General features: G+C 45.7%; 1 protein-coding gene across 10 annotated transcripts in view; it reads left to right on the top strand.

Moving 5' to 3' along the window:
* The window catches only part of ATG10 (autophagy related 10), a 599,909-nt gene that overhangs the window by 566,985 nt on the left and 13,253 nt on the right, over window positions 1-19,671 (top strand). For all 10 annotated transcript variants that reach the window (XM_029573980.1, XM_029573954.1, XM_029573973.1 and 7 more), the window contains one exon: window positions 9,228-9,325. In XM_029573980.1, the coding sequence (XP_029429840.1) occupies window positions 9,228-9,325 (98 nt within the window). The remainder of the gene's footprint in view (window positions 1-9,227; window positions 9,326-19,671) is intronic.

Raw genomic sequence — 19,671 nt, 5'->3', positions numbered from 1 at the left:
TACAATAATCAATCGAGGTTAATATATAGATGTAGACAATGGCATGAAAATCATTCATTGGTAAGATGTATCTCAGATGCTGTGCCATCCGTAGCCTGATAAAAGCTGGTTTTTAGGATAAAATGGAGTAAAAAAGAACTCCCAAATCATCCACTTTATTCAACAGCAGAAATGGCAGTACAAAGTGGCTGCAAACAGAATGAGTGACAAATGATGATCTACCAAGAAGAGTTTTGATCCCCAACCTAACAATGTTGTTGGTGATTCATAAGAAAAGATGCAAAGCAGGCTAAAACCTTATCTCTCAGCCCAAATGAATACAATCGTTCAGTCAATATACAATGACTCATTGAATCGAAAGTGGCTGAGACATCAAAGAAGAGCATGATCAGCCACCACTGCCATCAAGCTCGCACAATATTCAGCCAGATGCAGATAATTACAGTGTTTCAGTGCTTTGCCCAGATTGCTGGGACTTTATTGATGATCCTTTAAAAACTCATTTAACTAAGACAACTCACTTTTTCCAACATTTTGCCTAGGAGAAATAAAATGTGCCTATAACTAGTGGCAAACTAAGTCTAGTGGTAAACCTAGCTTTTTTAATACAGGTCGGACCAAAGCCTTTTTCAAAGCATCAGGCACAATGCATTCCTGGAAAGATTTATTAACAAATTTGGTAATAAACTCTAAAAAAAATATATGCTTACGGCCTCGAAGAACCCAGAAAGGACAGATGTCCAGTACACAGAAGGACTTTCTTATATTATCCACCTTGGAGGAGGATACTTCTTGAAATTTGCCCCATTGTGCAGTCTCCTCCCCAAGATCTGTTACCAAATACTCATTACTATATACCCTTACTGTCATGGTTTAGCCTGCTGTGCAGCCTCACCGTACCCTGATTCTACCTGCTATGAGCAGAGACCTCCAGTGAGTTCAGCTCCCAGTTATCTGAATCACCTCCTCACTGACCACCTGACTCAACAGTTCCTGCACTACTTAAGATAGTCCATTGAGGCTGCTTCATCAAGTCACCTTGGCTTCCTGTCCTGGCCACCGTGTTCTTGCTTTCCTGTCTTGCCTTGCAGCCTACCCAGGCCTCCTGTCTTGCCTTGCAGCTTACCCAGACTTTTTGCTTTGCACAGTGGCCTCTCTTGACCTCCTGCCTCATTCTGTGGCCTCCCAGGCTTCCTTGCCTTGCTCTCTGATCTCTTTGCCTTGCCCTCCAGCCTCCTAGGCCTCCTTGTCTTGCTCTCTGGGCCCCTGGGCTTCTCTGCCTTACCTTCCTTCCTTCCTTATTTATTTATTTATTTATTTATTTATTTATTTATTTATGGTTTTTATATACCGGGAGTTCCTGTATACAATACATATCACTCCGGTTCACAGATAACAGAAATAACTACTGCCGGATGGCAGTTTACATGGAACAGATCTTGGAACAAATCAGAACGCTTGATCTAAGTAAATAAGCAAACCAACTAACTAGGCTTAAACTTTAAACATATAAATAAGGCAGTTTATAATCTTGGATAAATAGTGCAGAGAACAGTACATTAGAACCAAAGGATAGGGGTTGTTATATTTTCTAGTTCTTAGCTCTCTGGGAATGCTTGCAGGAAGAGCCAAGTCTTTAGTTTCGCCTTAAACGTAGTATGGCATGGCTCAAGGCGGAGGTCTGGTGGTAGAGAGTTCCAGAGGGACGGGCCCGCCGTTGATAGAGCGCGTTTTCTCAGGGAGGATTTTGCGGGCTGAGTAATCATTCTGTTTTGGTATGCACTTCTAGTCGGCTTATCCGAAGTATGTAGTTGCAGCTTGAAGGTTAAGTTGAGTGGGGATAAGTTATGAAGGGCCTTATGCATCATCATGCTGCTTTTGAACTGTATCCTATATTTAATGGGCCTTATGGCCTCCACGCCTGCTAGGTTCTCATACCCAGCCTTGTGCCCTGTTGGGCTTCCCTGTTCATTGTTGCCTGTCCTTGTCTAGTCCAGTCCTGTTCCTGTCCTATCCTTGTGTAGTCCAGTTCTGTCCAGTCCTTGTTCTGTTTTGCGCCTCCCTGTCTGGTTCCTTGTCTGGTTCCCAGTCCTTGCCCTTGTCCCTGTTTCAGTTTATACTCTGTATCCAGTCCCCTGCCTGAGCCTGTATCTAGTCCCCAGTTTGAACTTGTATCCATTCCCCAATCAGAGCTGGTATTCAACCTTGTCCTTCTCCAGCTCATCTTCCAAGCCTTGTCTGTATCAAGCTCCTGTCTTGTCCAGCCTGCCCAGCTCATCTAGCCTATCCAGCCTGTCTCACTTTACACCATGATGTGCAGCTGTCAAAGCCAAGCCCTACCGGCTCCCAGAACACAAGGGCTCAACCTGTGGGGGAAGGGGCTGGCTAGGCAGAAGATAAATCCTAGTACAGCCCTGCAGTCCTGTACTGCTCCTGTGGAGGTGTATCTTGACTCCAGCCCGGCACCCCGTGATACCCATGCACTCATCCATATTCAATACTTGAGACCATCTTCTCTTGACAAACTCAAAAATGTATTACAATCTAACATCTTAGCTTTATCGGGACTCTTTGATTGGAACACTGACCTGTTCACTATGTCAAATAGTTCATGTGGACGGTTCAATGCCACACGAAGACGGGTTGAAATTTACAATTTTTGAGAGGCCTCACCCTATTCCTATAAGTTCTTTAAAGAGCCTTACAAATGTCCAAATTTTTATTAGAGGGAACATTTTGCTATTTCTGATCTGCATGCCACATACTGGATTTAAATAAAAGTAGTTCTTGAATAAACCAAGGCCACCCAATAGACAACCTTGAGTGCAGACCCAGGCTTCAAAGGAGCAGTAATTGCTAATGTTTGTGTCAAACAGCATTTAAAAAACTCTAATAATAAGGTTCTCATAATTAATTGCATCAGCAACACTAATCCTATTTTTTTCACATTTCTTTATACCAATAGGTTTACATTGAACCGTACTGAACTTATTGGGAGTCAGTGGGAAGAAGGGGATCCAGCTGGTTCTCTCTCTCTCTCTTGTTGCTGCTTGGGCCCTGGCTTCTATCCTACTGCCTGCTACCCAGTGCTGCTTGCTTTCCCGCACTACCTTGTACATCCGAGAATCCATGCACTTATGATACTTGATCCCTCAACATTGTAAAGGGAGCTGGGGGATTCCATGCAAGGACACCAGCTTAGCTATATTTCCCTTTGTGGTGCATTTAAAATAAAAAAAATAAAATGATACCTGATCCGAAGGCCAGAAAAATGAACTTTGCAGGCAGGATTTGGCCTGTGGTTTGGGCCTGTAGTTTGGGGACTGCTGATCCTCATAATAATCCTTCCTGTCTTTCATTGTTGTTGAACTGTTGCAAGCGAAAAGCACCAGCAGTTAGCATGAATGTCTGGCATCTTCCTCCCTGTGGTTTACTTGCCCTCCCACCTTCCCCGGTCATCATCTCTCCAGCCTCCTGCGAGAAGAAGTGTCCATTCAGGCCTGCTGCAAGCTGATCAAGAGCTTGCTCTGAGACACCATCACTGAGGGGTCAAAGGAGGAAGAGTGAAAATTGTTCTCAGTTTTGAGACACTGGAAGCCATGGGTTAGCCAAGTCTATGCTGGCAGGCTAAAACACCTCAGAAACCATCCAGTCTTCCCTGCCTGCTTTGTACTGGCAGATTAAACCACCTTAGAAACCAAGTGGGTCTGTCTGGCAAGCTGGTGGCAGCCTAGCACCATCTATGTACGAAGCCCCTTATGTAATCTAGTAACTATTACAGTTATTAAAAAGACCCCTTTTAATTACTATGTATCAGGTTTTAAGTTTCTTTTTGCAATATATGTGATTAATCTTACTGTATTTATTATGAATCTGATATTTAATGTTTGTAATGGTTTGGTTTTGATTTGACCTTTGTTGTACTATCTATGATGTCAATTTTCAAAGGAATATAGCTACCTAACAGCTAGATTTATCAAAAAGTGTTACTAATGCATTGATAATGCCCTCGATAACAAAAAGGGATGTGTTTATGGAAATTTTTGAATTACCGCACCACACGGTAACTTATCACTTGGTTCTGTAACTTATCACTGGGCTTCTGTATTACCAAATGGTGTGGTAAACTTAGTGCGCCCTGCACTAATCCCTATTTAGAGAGAGGGAGAGAGAAAGACTATCTACAAGACTCTCATAGTAGGGAAGTATTTACATCTCCAATAGGAGGGCCATCTAATAGGTCGAGGTGAGGTGTTGGTGGTGGTTTAGGGACCAGTTTCGCATGTAGAGTGAGATGTACGAACAGCACAGTATGCCTTGGTGAAGATTTGACATCATTTGGAGTGAGGAAAGTTTCACAAAAATGAAATTTCTTCTATGTTATCTCACCCTAGCTAGGGTGCTGTGCTGTTCATACATCTCACTTACATCAGAAACTGTCCCTAAACCACCACCAACACCTCACCTCAACCTATTAGATGGCCCTCCTATGGAGATATAAATAGGTGCACAAAGTGAGGCCCTCCCCAGAGGTTCTCTCTCTCTCTCTCTCTCTCTCACTCCACTCCACTCCTCCTCCCCTCCCAAGCCCAAAAATGGCCAAAATGCAATTCTAAAAATGTATCACAAATTGCATTATGGCCTTTTCGGGCATATTGCACAGCCTAACGCCAGGAAAAAATGTGTAGTTATTTTCGGCATTAAAACAATGTGATAGAACCCCTCATTTAACTAAATCCCACCCAAACTCCTCCTGATCCCGCCCCTCCAAACATTTTGCGCCATGCGTTATGGCATTAATGCGTGCGATAACACATTATTGCATGCATTAACACCATAACGCATTTTGATGAATGACCCGGTAAGTAAGCTCTTAACTGGTTAGATGAAAGCTTTTGAAAATTGGGCTGAGCCCCTAAATTTATCCTCTTGTTTCACTAAGTGGCTAAATTCAGCTGCTCAAAATATGGGTGGGCCTGGAGATGAAGTTCAGTTGGGAACAGAAAGTAAGGGATGTGTCTGAGGACTTCAGAAGGGTGTGTGTGTATGTGTGAGGTTGGGGGGGGGGGGATGGTGACTCTTGGTGGAGGGAGGGAAGGGATGTTCTGATACTGGAGTGCCAGGAGGTAGAGAGATAGGAGGTTAGTGTTTGGGTGGATTTTGCTAAGAAAAAATTATAAAAAAAAGATTACCGGGTGATAGAAAGGGGATTTCTCAGCTTGTTTCTTAATTTTTTTTTTATGAAGACTTAGCCCTGATTTTCGGCACTTAACAGCTAAGTTGCACAGAGCTGTCTTAAATGTGGATAGATTTAGCCAAAATTTCAGCTGAGACCTATGCAGGCTCAACCAAAAATTGACCTAAAGACTATTGATTAAAATTAACTGGTTTTCTTATCTATTCTGCAGCTGTTTGAAAATTGACCTATGTCAGTTTAATGATTGCAATGTAAAAGAATTGTATTTTGTGAATATATGATGATTGCTTTGTAAAATGTATTCATTATCTATAAAGTTTTTGTTTTTAAAAAAAAAATCTCTACAGCCTCCTCTCTGAATGAACCATTTACTGTCCCAATGCAGAGTTCACTGGAACATACTATAATCATAGCACACAGGGGCTGTATACTTACTAAAAACTGTTATTTTCTTGCACTAATAAAGTAATTATGACATTTCTGTAGTGAATAATTGTTATATCTCAAAGATGTTATTAAATAGAGCCTTGTATAAACTGACGGTCTCTGGTATGGTGCTGTTCTAGACATCCAGCTTTAGCAGGCAGCAGTGTGTAGACAATTTGACTTGTATCCATCATTTTTAGCCTAGTTTCCTAGTACCTTTATAAAATTATCATGTCTATGTGTCCTCGCCTTCCTGCCCCCATACCTAATGTTAATTGAAAACATATTTATTTACCTGTGCTTATAACTTATCACAATGAACTTTAAACCCGATTGCTGCCAAGTATCCATCATTAAGACTTGCAATTATATGGATTTTGAATGATGTAAGTGAATGATAATTTGTATGTTTTACTATGTAAACCGCCTAGATGGATAGACTACTACCCCTTGGTGCGGTATATAAAAATTTTAAATAAATAAAAATAAATATGCATACAGAGTCTGACTTCTTGGATTTCCATTTCAGTTTTTGTCTGCATATTTGTAATTTGTGGTCATCAGTTGTGTATCTGGTGAAGGTCTTTCTATGTTCTACAAGTATGACTAAGCTGAGGTGTTCTGCTAGCGCGCAGGGACCTGTAGCAGTCTTGTTCATTGTGTTTTCCCAACAGGAAGTGTATTGGTGTTGTAGGACCTGGAGCAATATTTGTAGTGCTGCCTTTTTATAAGTAAGGTTGTTGCTGTTGGAGTCCTGTGAGTTAGCATCACTGTAGTAGGGCAGATTTGCTACATATGTCCTGAGTGATTTTTTGTTGTTGTTGCAGGATTTTGTATTTTGTAATGTGCCTGATAGTGGAGGGAGTATGTGTTATTGTTACTTAGATAACTCCAGAATTTGAATATTTTTTGTATGGTGAGGTGTACAGGTAAATATCCTACTTGCCCCCTTGTTGGAGGTGTGTGGGGAGTGGTGGTGGTGATCTGTTGATACAGAGTATATATATTTGCTAAACTGGAGGTACAGGATTTATATTGGGTTTGGCCTTGCAAATATAGTGACAAGAATGAACCTCACTGTTAAGCCAGAGTATGTTGGATATGATCTCAATCTCTCAAATGTACTGCTAATGGCCTTCCTAATACTTGCACTGTGCCAGGCTCCTTTCTGAAGCTTGTATAGTGTAATATACACAGCGTATCGAGATAAACTTGGACATTTTTTAATAGGTGAGTGGTGTTGAAATAATTAGGATTGCTTCAGTATCTTTGGGCCACATTTCATGGTCTCTGATTTCATCTCTTGGTACTTGATGATCTTCTCTCTCCATTCATAGTTCAGAATAGTCGCTTAGTACTGACAATTCTATTAGAAATACTTGTTTTTGTCATTTTCTTCTTTACCACTATGTCTGGTTTTCTAGCATCTAGCTTTTTATTGGTTGGTCTGGGAAAGAATAATTATATTCTGATTTGCACTAAGAATGTATGTAAAAAAAAAAAAAAATTACATTATCTGTAAACATTAAGGGGCAGATTTTCAAAGGGGTATGCGCGTAAGATACGTGCGTACACCCCGAAAACCTGCCACAAGCTCCCCCTGCGCACGCCAAGCCTATGTTGAATAGGCTCGGCAGCGTGTGCAAGCCCTGGGATGCGCGTAAGTCCCAGGGCTTTGCTAGGGGGGCGTGTCGGGGCGGTGGGACGTTCGGGAGCATTCCGGGGGGCGTGTCGTGGAGTGTGGTGCCGGCCCGGGGGCATTCCGGGGGCGTGGCCGAGGCCTCCGGACTAGCCCTCGGGTCGGGTGACGGTGCACCAGCAGCCCACCGGTGCTCGCGAGTTACGCCTCGGGCAGGGTAACTTTTCAAACAAAGGTAGGGGGTTTAGATAGGGTCGGGGGGGGTTAGGTAGGGGAAGGGAGGGGAAGGTGCGGGGGGTGGAAGGAAAGTTCCCTCCGAGGCCCTCCAATTTTGGAGCGGCCTCAGAGGGAACGGAGGCAGGCTGCTCGGCGCGCGCAGGCCCCGGATTTTAAAAGATACACGCGGCTACGCGCATATCTATTAAAATCCGGCGTACTCTTGTTTGCGCCGGTCACGCGAACAAAAGTACGCGCAGGCGTACTTTTTAAAAATCTGCCCCTAAGTAAGAAATTGACAGTGGGAGCTGGGGTGGAGTTTGGTTAGTACCTGCTCCCCAACCAAAAAAGGTGTTCCGCTGCCCCTGATTCAGACCCCTAACTATCATGAAATACTCATGCATCTTCTTGTTTTAGCAGTGTAAGAAGTTTTAGATTACATTTGTGGCTAAAATAATTGTAATGCTCATTTGGCCCAATAGCTGGTGTTGATTGTATCTGGTTTAGAGATGTGAAAACCCAGGAAATTTCCGATTTTTCAACATGTAGCCTTGGGGAGAAAATATAGAAGAACATTGTGAGTGGGTTTTCTCAACCTTTTCCATCTTTTTTTTTTTCTTTTTCTGAACCTTCACATTTCTGATCTGGTCTGTTGCCACCTGCTGTTAGTAAATGTTTGAAATTTTGTTTTTTAAATTCCAACAATTAACAATTTAATTTTACAGGAATGATTTCAAACTTAGAACATCATGATTTTCTATACCATCTAAAGAAAAATAGGTTTTGCATGAAGAAGGTTTTTCGTATGCATTTCAGTAACCATCCTTCGCTTTAGACATTCTTTACTGTTAGAAGCTTGAGCAGTTGTTGGGCAGTGATCCATCATAGTAATAGAACTGAAATTCCTGCTCTGCTTTCCTCATCCTGCGTAGGACTTCTGATAGGATCACTTTGTTTGATGACGAGAACATGGAAAGACTGTGATCAATCGCAAATAATAAATTGCTTTTGGCTCAATCCAAAAACTTTTCCTTATGAAGCCTTCCCAGAATAAAAGGCTACCACACCGTTTCCAAAAATAGACCATTATGCTTCTACTCTTTTCTCCTCATATTGAGGAACCATATTTTGTTATCCTCTCTCTTCTCACATTGAGGAACCATGTTATTGTTCTTCTACTTCTTGTTACCCCCCTCCCAGTTTTTGATTTCCCTGTTACAATGTAATTTCCAAGCTTAACCCGTTTGCTGTAAACCGGCATGATGTCCACAACTAATGCCGGTATATAAAAATGTTTAAATAAATAAAATAAATAAATCTAAAAAACATATACTTGGAGTTGCAAATCGCATATCATTATATTTTTTTTCACAGCATTTGCAAACAGCTGGCTTGATCCTAGCTAAATTGTAAGTGTGAGGTCTGAGGCATTTGTGATGCATCGATTAACAGGAACAAGGATGATGATGCTAGTGATATCTATAGTTAAAGTTAAGAGTTGCTTTGGCTTAAATCAATGTTGCTACCAATAACTGTAGATAATTTTGATATCATCAAAATATTGCTAGTTCCCCCCCCCCCCCTCGTGATTTAAAATAGAAATCAGAATAACTAAATGTGGACTGGCATATTTATTATTTTTATTTGGGTACACACCAACTCATATTGGAATTTCATAAAGATGTATGTTGCTGTCCTGATTGCAAAATTATTCAGATGATGTAACGAGTTGATTCTTAATTCTTGCAGGAACACCCACTACTTGGTCAGCCATTTTTTGTACTTCATCCGTGCCGGACAAATGAATTCATGGCTTCCATATTATCCAGTTCATGCAGTGAGAAGAGGTGAGGGACACTGAAATCTATGTGCTATACATACTATATTTATCATTTTAATGCTCAAAACTTGGCTTATACCTGAAAGTACCAACATCATGGCTGTAACCTTATTCTCCTCCTTAGGCTTGTACAGCCTAGCTTTTGACCTTATGTGGCCACCTTGAAATCTAACAATCACAACACAATAAGGGATCCTTTTGTTTTTGTTCATAAATAATATTCCTTTTACTACTTGTTAATAATATGCCTTTACTACTTATACATTTTTATTTTAATGAAATCTAGACAGTGACATTTTGTGGAGGAAGATGGAAACAGATTATCACTCGGCTAAATTATTTGTGTTATTTTGCCCAATCATTCTTTGGAAGGATATAATGAGCAGATCCTTCAGCAGAAAATTTACATATAAAGAAATTCTAACTGGAATTTCAGAGGAAGGATGGGGCTGTTACATTGGTGGTTTGGGATGATGTGTGGATTTGTTTTGTTTAATTAGGAGAGGTTTAATGGTTTCCTGTGACAGAAGGGGGTAAGGATCATTGAGCTTTTCTGGGGATTAGTACTTGGGAAGGTAGGAAATGTAGTGTATAATGGGGTTTGAATGTGTATTATGATTATGTATATTGTATGTATTTTCATTATATTGTATCAATTGTATCCTAATGTATTTTTATAAGATTTTTGTATGTAGGATTTTTTAATGATGTAAAGAATTATGGGCCTGATTCACTAAAGCATTTATCCCATTCTGTGTCTATGGGAAAATGCCTTGACGAATCAGGCCCCATGTATTTTATGTGTGGAGATATGTAAATACTACTTTTCACATCCCTAGTGAGAGTTGTGGATGTGACTGGCAGTATAAGGGATTTTTGTATTTGTATTAATATTATGCAGTTTTGATGCATTTTATTATGTTTATTGATACATATATATTATGGTAACATGTTTTACTAGTTTCATTTGTATGTGACAGTCAAATATAGTAGCAGAAATGGGTAAAAGCATGAAGCAGATACCCCAGTGATATATTTGAGGAGGCTTCTAGGAGGCTTTCTAACTTTTGTTTAAATAAAAATGTAGGGGGATTAATGTACTAAAGTATTAACATATATGCTACCCATTAATAGTGCACTTATTCAGTAATACAGTGGGCCGGATTTTAAAAGGGTTACGCGCGTAACCCTTCTAAAATGGCCCTGCACGCGCCGAGCCTATATTGCATAGGCTTCCGGCGCGCGCAAAGCCCCAGGACGCGCGTAAGTCCCGGGGCTTTCTTGGGGTGGGCGTGTCGGGGCGTGACGCAATCGGCGCGTCATCCGGGGGCATGATGCGGTCGGCGCGTCATCCAGGGGCGGTGCCACAGGCGTGGTTTCGGCCCGGGGGCGTTCCGGGGGTATGGCCGCGGCCTCCGGACCAGCCCCTGGACCGGAACATGGCGCGCGGCAGCTGGCCCGGCGCACGCAAAGTTACACCTGCTTCGAGCAGGCATAACTTGTGAAACAGAGGTAGGGGGGAGGTTTAGATAGGGACGGGGGGCGGGGGGTGGGTTAGGTAGGGGAAGGGAGGGGAAGGTGGGGGGAGGCGGAAGGAAAGTTCCCTCCAAAGCCGCTCCGATTTCGGAGCGGCCTTGGAGGGAACTTTCCTATCAGCAAGGAAGGAGCATTAAAATTTCGGAGCTGCCTCGGCGGGAACGGGCAGCGCGCGCAGGGCTCGGCGCGCGCAAGTTGCACAAATGTGCACCCCCTTGTGCGCGCCGACCCCGGATTTTATAAGATACACGTGGCTACGCGCGTATCTTATAAAATGTACCCCAGTATGTACTAAGTCCTGAACGTTTGGTAAAACCAGTAGTATTTAGTGCATATGTGGACACATTAAATTAAATTTACCCACATACACTCAGCATGTGACTAGCATGACATTACCTCATTAGTCATCATTGTGCTATGTACTAACTGGGCACTATCAGGAGCTAAACCTACATGGAAAATCTAGATCTGTTCTCAGGCTGTTAGTAAATGCTAGTGCACTGACCCTACATTGCAGGGTCAACAAGGTTAGCAAGGAGAGAGAAAGTATTCTGAGTGAGGCCGTGCTCATTGCCGCCATTTTACCAACAATGGTGAGCTGGTAGGGAGGTAAGAAGTATTCCTATCAGCAAGGAAGGAGAAGTCCAGGGAGGGGGCCTAGTTACAGACCCTGAGGTGGCGGAAGTGAACGGGGATCTGGCTACTGGCCTGGGGAGGGAATCAATTTGATGATTGTGTGAATGGCTGAGGTTCCCCCATGCTAACCGGCCCTTTAACTTTGGACAAGCGAGCATAATGTGGCTGCATTCCCTTTAACCTGGTTCATCTGTCACACTGGACATAATTTATATTAATAATCAGGCGCTATAACATGAAATATTGCGTGCACTGTTTTTTACAGGTTACCCACATTGGGGTAGATTTTAATAGATTCGCGTGTAGCCTTTAAAATCCGGGGTCGGCGCGTGCAAGTAAAATCGGCAGCCTGCGCGCACCGAGCCACGCAGCCTGCCTCCGTTCCCTCCGAGGCCGCTCCGAAATCGGAGCAGCCTCGAGGGAACTTTCCTTCTACCCCCCCCCCACACCTTCCCCTCCCTAACCCACCCATCCAGCCCTATCTAAACCCCCCCACCTACCTTTGTTTGAAGTGTTACGCCTGCCCCGGCTGCGCGATTCCCCGGCCCAGGAGCAGTTTCGGAGGCCTTGACCATGCCCCCGAAACGCCTCCGGGCCAGAACCACGCCCGCAGCCCCGCCCCACATGACGCGCCGCCGCGACACGCCCCGACCCCCCCCCCCCCCAGGAAAGCCCCTGGACTTACGTGCGTCCTGGGGCTTGTGTGCGCCGCCGAGCCTATTCAACATAGGCTCGGCTCGCGCAGGGGGAACTTGGGGCAGGTTTTCGGGGGGTACGCGTGTATCTTACGTGTGTACCCCTTTGAAAATCTGCCCCATTATTAGCAAGGCCCCTGGACTCCTGCAATACAGCAGGAAAGGGCCTCAGATCTCATAGAATGTTTCAATCCCTGTGGAATCGCCATGGGAAACTAGAGCCATAACATGACTGGAGCATCTGGAGCAGCACATCGGTCCTCTCTCCCCCACGCTGGCCATCTCCACTCCACCTCAATCTCAGTTTGGAAGAGTTGCTCAGTGTCAGTAAATTGCTTCAGGCTGTGGCATTCTCCTCTGCTGCTGGACCCCCAATGTCGTACTTTGAGCCACCCCTCACTACAGAGTCCTGCACAGTTCAAAATGCAACACTGGTCTGGTCAGAAGAGGGGGATGACACAGCCTGAGACATTGCACTGCCCGTATATGAGGTGGAGGAGATGGGGAGGGGAAAGAGTGAGTGAGGGATCAGGAAGAAAAAAGTGCATGGATCTGAGAGGCTGCAAGGACTGAAAGAGTGAGGTGCATGGGGGCAGGAGTGAGTGAGAGATGTGGGTGGGAGTGGAGAAAGAGTGAGTGAGGGGATCTGAGGGGTTGCACGGAGAGGGAGCATGAGTGAGGAATGAAAGAGGCTTGGAAGGGAGGAGTGAAGGGACAGGGAGGCAAGAGTGATCTGAGGGATTCCAGGAAGAGTGAGTGAGAGGTGCAGGGGGTTAATAGTGAGTAAGGGGTAGGAGTGGAGGAAGAGTGAATGAGATGATTTGAGGGGTTTTCGAGGAGAGAGAGCACGAGTGAGGAGTGTGGGGGAGATTGGATTGGTGTGCATGAGGAAATCAGATTTGCGGCTGTGTGAATGAGGAGATTGGAGGGGTATGAGAGAGTGAATGAGAGGTCTGGAGAGGGTGTGGGGTAAGAGTGAAGTGATTGAAGGGAGTGTGAGAATTGATGTATGGGAAATGATGTAAATGGATTATTCCTTCCCCTCCCTCTCTTCCCTGATTCCCCCATCCACTCATCCATCTGTGTCTCTATCCTCCTCCATCCCTTAGCCCTCTAACTCTCCTCTCTGAGATCCCTTCTCCTTCCCCCTCAGCGGGAAATCACTAAGATCCCTTTTCCTCTAATAAAGAACTACATAAATTAATTTACCACAGAATTTGTTAATTCTTGCGGCAAAATCTTATAAACTCTACCACAGGAAACCAGGGACTCTGGTTATTGGTTCCTAAGGCCTTTCATGTCTCTCTGGATAAAACAGAGCTGATGAAATCTCTTTGATAAGAAATTGATAGTACAATACTTTTTGTCCGTAGTCTGTTTAATAAGAAGAACATTTTGTCATTGGGGGGTAATAGTAAGTGGTCTGTATACCTGCAAAGTAAAGCCTTTTTATTGAGCTTGCATTGTAGCTGCTTTTCAAAGAGAAAATTGGCAAGCATAAATTACACACACCAAATGTGCCCCTGGATGTTGTGCGTGCTATTTGGACAGACCCTGGTGGAAGGATAAAACAGAATGCATACTTTTGACAGTGCCAAGTGTATATACGCTCTTATACTCCTTCAATCAAACACCTCTTTTTAAGCCAGCTAATGATGTGCACGCTTTGCAAACCCCATGTGTACTTTTAGATGAGGAGAGCAATTTTCAAACAGGCCTATTTACCCGGGTAGATCACTGTTTACTCTAGTTAAATGGCTTAGAAAATCGCCCTCTAGATTTTACTATAAAGTGAAGTATCAATCCTAGTAAATATAGAGAGAGACAGAGAGGACAAATCAAGCAGTAATAATATCCAGTAAAGTTCCAGGAAAAATATATTCGAATAAACAAAATATGAACACTCATGCTTACTTTAAACAAGCGGCGTATTTAATAAATTGCTACAGATATATTTACTCAAAATATAATTTACATACAAAAAATTGTTATTGTACAGAAAAGAATTTTTATTTAATGAAGCTAAAAAGTTATTTAAAGAAAGATATTAAACAAGGCCAGGATTCTAAAACAGAAAAGTCCTTTAACAGATCAATGATCCAATGGTCCAATGCAAAAACTTGAACAATCTTAGCATTTCTTGTTGTCAACATAACAACGTTTCCATAAAGTTGCTTAACTGCAAGTCACAGCTCTTCATGAACAAGAACTAATGAAACTTCTTCAGTGCCTGAAGGCTGAAATTATAGCCGTCTCCACTTGACAAAGGGTCCTTTGTTTCACCATCAAAAGAGCTCCATCAGGAGAAGGAGATCCATGGAACAACTGGATCATTTATGTTAGAAACAAAAAATATTTAATCAGCTAAAACTTATGTAAATTATATTTTGGGTAATTTCTGTAGCAATTTGTTAAATATGCCGCTTGTTTGGAGTAAGCATGAGTGTTCATATTTTGTTTATTTGAATATATATATATACACAGTATATTAAACCATTCAATTGACATCAAAACAAACAAAATAAGTAAAATTCTTCTGTTTTTGTTACAACTTTTATTTTACACTAAACATAAGAAATACTAGACTGGGTCAGACCAAGATCCATCAAACCCAGAATCCAGGTCACAAGTACCTTGAAGGACCCCAAGGAATAGATCCAATTTTTCTTCCTCATAATCAGTGACTTTCCCAAGTCTAATGGCTAATAATGCTGCATGGACTTTTCCTCCAGGAACTTGTCTACACTCTTTTTAAAACCCAGCTATGCTAACTGCTATCACCACATCCTCTGGCAACAAATTCCACAATTTAATTGTGCGCTGTTCCACTCCACTCAGTGATGCAATAAGGGGCGTTCGGTAGAATGCACAATTTTACCATTAGTTACTCCTCATGCAGCAAGGAGATTTGGGCGCAAAAAATGCATATGTAAAATTGTGAGTCCTGCTTAGTGTCCTCACACAGAAATCCCATGCAAATGAAGGCATTTTCTTCGAGGACAAGCAGAATGGTAGTCCTCACACATCAGGCTCCATCTGATGATGGAGCCCTATACCATGTGTCCATAAGGGTCCCCCTTTTTTTATGCGTGGAGCTGTGAGCCTCGCTGGTTGAGCTCTAAAAAAAACCCATGGCTTTTGCCTTGTGGAAAACTTAGTTTTGCATTCATTTTCTTCAGGTCCATCTCGGTTCCTCCCCATAGTGTACCCCAGTCAGGGTTTTCATTATTCAGTTAAGTTTTTTTTCGTGGACAGTTCCCCCCATGGTGGTGGTGCCTCGGTGTCTGCCAGCCATCGATGCCCACCACCATTGTTTCATTTTTTTCCTTTTAATTCAACCAGTCATGGCCATGTTCAGTTTTCGCCAGTGCCCCCAGTGCCCAAGGACCATTTTGAACACCGATCCTCATGATGTTTGCGGGGTTGCCGCTCATGTGCCCAGATAATCAAAATTGACAAGATGGATCAGCTATTCAGGTCGAAGAAGTCCGAGGCATCAGCATCAAAGGACCTTGGAGCCGCAGCGATGGACACCATGCCATCAACATCAGTGGGATCATCAGTTCCATCGAGGATGCCAGTGGATAGGGATGCCGGAGACCGACTGCTGTCTATCTCCTCTGGTCTGAGGACACTGGGTTTGTCAGCCTCGCCCTTGGCACAAGGGAAGGCGGGGCTGAGCATCAAGGGAAGCTTAAGAAGCATCGGCAGCAGTCCCCGTTGATGCACGGTGCTGGGCAAGGAGATGCACCAGCTTTTGCTGCAATGCCCCCGAAATGACCCTGTGGTGAGGAGCACCCATCCTCCAGCTGGGGTCTGCGACGGTCTCCACTGATCCTGGTGCCAGTTGCAAACCCCCTTGCAAGTCTGAGGATGATCTAGCCACCTCTCCTTCCTCCTAGTCGATGTTGGCATCAGTGACGTTCGAGCGGAGTGGAGTGTCGAGTCCAGCTGGCAATGGAGTGGGCGCTGAAGGGCTTTGGTCCCATGGCACCAACGGCACCAGAGTTGGTGCCGCCCGTCCTCATACCACTTCTGGAGAAGCTGAGTATGCTTATCGGTAAGTTACTGACCCAGTTGGCGTCCATTCCTGGGACGGAGCCGGTGCCCGGGGGGGCACTGAGGTCTCCCCCTATCAATAAGATAGTCGTCACTGGTTCCTCCGAGGAGGAAGCTCCATCGAGGCTGGTGGAGACACTGAGGCCTGTAGTCCCCCATGCGGTTACATCGGTGCCTGCACCTCTGAACATAGGCCAAGCACCTAGGGCTCCATCCCCTGTAGCATACAGTGAGGATGAGGATCCCTATGACCCCTGGGGGGATGAACAAATAGAGTCCTCCTTTGAGAACTCAGATGGTCTCACCAGATGAGCGAAGGAGGTCTCCATCTGGTTCACTCATTTGGAGGAGAAGGGTTGACAGGGTCTTCACAGGTTTGCTGCGATGCCCCCGAAGTGACCCTGTGGTGAGGAGCACCCATCCTCCATTGATGCCTGGGGCGCGCTGCTGCTGCTCCTACCTCCGCGGCCCGGCTGCAGAGATAGGAGCGGCAGCAGCGCGCCCTGCACGCCATGGGAGCAAAGTTTCAGGGCGGCCTCCGGGCCACGAGGGAGCAGCAATGGCCCGGGCCTTGAAGATAAGCGCCTCCCGTGGCTCCAGCCGCGGTAGGAGCGCAACAGCTAAAATGTATGATGCTAAAGGAAGATACAGACATAATAGGAAAGAGGATAAACAATGGGACAAAGATGAAGCCCGCTTCTTCGCGGCCAGGAGGCCGTATCCCCATTCTCCCCTTCGTGGTTGGAGCCGCCCTCCATCCTCCATGCATGACCCAGAGGCCGCCCCTCACGTCGGGGCCTGCCCTGAGGCCCAACTTCCTCCTGCTCTGGCTCAGCATCGTCAGCGGCAGGGACGCCGCTGTCCAGGGTCCTGCCCGGCTTCCTCTAGGGGTGGGCCCGCCTCTCTTCCCCAGATTTAAAGGAACAGCGCAGGTGTGGTCCATCGCAAACTCCTCCCAGGGAGTTCCCTCTCAGCCCTACATAAGGGCTCCTCAGCCAGTCCATCGTCACCTTGGCAAGGAGTCAGTCCAAGGAGTCAGTCCTTCCTGGCTTTCTCATGGAGCCAGTCCTCAAGGGAGCTTCTCCTCCTGGACTTCGCTGCATTCTGTTCCTGCCTGGCTTCTGTCCTTGTCTTCCGGTCCTGATGTCTCCAGTGTTCCGTTCCTGATGTCTTCATACAGTCGTCCCAGGTCCTGAGTACCCGTGCCTCCGGAGATTCCTTCCTTTTACCTGATCCGAGATTCCGGTTCCAAGTTCCATGGTTATAAAGACTGTTCCTGTTCCGATCCAAGATTCCGGTTCCATGGTTTTAAGACTGTTTCCTGTTCCTGCCTCCGGAGGATCCAAGGGTTAACTTGTTCTGATCTGTCCCTTCGTCCAGAGCTTGCCCGCTCCTCTCATGGTCCACGACCAGCCTTTCGGCTGGTAGGGCGCAGTAAGGACAGAGTGGTCCGTGACCAGCCTACGGGCTGTGTAGGGCACCTGAGAGACCTTACTCGCCCTGTCTCGTCTCCTATGTTCCAAGCTCCACATCTTGTCTTCAGAGTTCCAAGCTTCACGTCTTGCCTCTGGACTTCCAAGCCCCAGTCCCAGACTAGGCTTAGTCCTACCGCAAGGGCAAACTTCCCTCGTCCCACACTGGGGAGTGCCTCCTATCGTTCTCCACCACTGCAGTGCAACAGATTCGCCATGGCCTCCGAGTGTCCCATACTCAAGACCACCCGCAGCACCACAGATTGCCAAAGCCATGTGTCCAGTGGGACTATCCTGGTCCCAGGTCTTGCCCGGACTTTGTCTTGCCCCCCCCCCCCCAAATTTTTTTTTTGGGATCTTCCTTTGACCTGCTGGAGGCACCAGCTGTCTGGATTCCATGACCTGCAGGAGGCACCTGCATTCAGACTTTCTTGGTGATTCCAGGTTGGGGTTCCATGACCTGCAGGAGGTGCCTGCACCCCACCTGATGACCTTTGCTACATCCTGATACTACCCTGGATTCCTTCCCTGGTCTTCTTCATCTGTTCCTTTGTTCTCCGTTTGTTCCTGTTCCCTTGTTCTTTGTCTGTTCCTTGTTCCATTTGTTCTATTGTTCCTTGTTTGTTCTGTTGTTCTTCGCTTGTTCTTTGTTCATTGTTCCTTCCGTTTGTTCTGCTGTTCTTGCTTGTTCTTGCTTGTTCTGCTGTTCCGTTTGTTCTTTGCTCTGTTCTTTACTGCACTGTCTTGTTTCTTGCGCCACTGTCTTGTTTTTTGCTCCGCTGTCTGTTGTTTGTTTCCATTGTTCCTTGTTCCTTTGTATTGTTCCTTTTTATTGTTCTTCCTTGTTCCTTCGTTTGTCTGTTCCATTTTCTGTTCAATGTTTTCCATACGACCTGCAGGAGGCGTCTGCTCCATCCTTGTTCCAGTTGCCTGACCTTCAACCTCCCAAAGGAGGGGAGAGGAACCCCTTGGAGGGGGGTGGGGTGCTGTTGCGCTCCTCCCGCGGCTGGAGCCACGGAAGGTGCTTACCTTCACAGCCCGGGCTGCTACTGCTCCCTCGCGGCCTGGAGGCTGCCCTGAAACTTTGCTCCTGCGGCGTGGAGGCTGCGCCGCCACCACTACTCCTACTTCCGCAGCCGGGCCGCTGACGTCACCTGTTTCTTTGCGGTCAGGAGGCCGCATCCCCGATCTCCCCTTTGTGGCTGGAGCTGCCCTCTGTCCTCCGTGCATGGCCCGGAGGCCGCCCCTCATGTCGGGGCCCGCCCTGAGGCCCAACTTCCTCCTGCTCCGGCTCAGCATCATCAGCGGCAGGGAAGCCGCTGTCCAGGGTCCTGCCCGGCTTCCTCTGGGGGCAGGCCCGCCTCTCTTCCCCAGATTTAAAGGAACAGCGTGGGTGTGCTCCATTGCAAACTCCTCCCAGGGAGTTCCCTCTCAGCCCTACATAAGGGCTCCTCAGCCAGTCCATCGTCGCCTTGGCAAGGATTCAGTCCAAGGAGTCAGTCCATCCTGGCTTTCTCATGGAGCCAGTCCTCAAGGGAGCTTCTCCTCCTGGACTTCGCTGCATTCTGTTCCTGCCTGGCTTCCGTCCTTGTCTTACAGTCCTGATGTCTCCATTGTTCCGGTCATGATGTCTCCAGTGTTTCGGTCCTGATGTCTTCATCCAGTCATCCCAGGTCCTGAGTACCCGTGCCTCCGGAGATTTCTTGCTTTTACCTGATCCGAGATTCCAGTTCCAAGTTCCATGGTTTTAAAGACTGTTCCTGATCCAAGCCGAGATTCCAGTTCCAAATTCCATGATTTTAAGACTGTTCGCTGTTCCTGCCTCCGGAGGATCCAAGGGGTAACTTGTTCTGACCTGTCCCTTCGTCCAGAGCTTGCCCGTTCCTCTCGAGGTCCGTGACCAGCCTTCCGGTTGGTAGGGCGCAGTGAGAATAGAGTGGTCCGTGACCAGCCTA

Source organism: Rhinatrema bivittatum, chromosome 1 (genome assembly GCF_901001135.1).
Source record: "Rhinatrema bivittatum chromosome 1, aRhiBiv1.1, whole genome shotgun sequence".
NCBI lineage: Eukaryota > Metazoa > Chordata > Amphibia > Gymnophiona > Rhinatrematidae > Rhinatrema > Rhinatrema bivittatum.
Note: the sequence above shows the minus strand (reverse complement) of the source record. Positions and strands in the feature narration are given on the sequence as shown.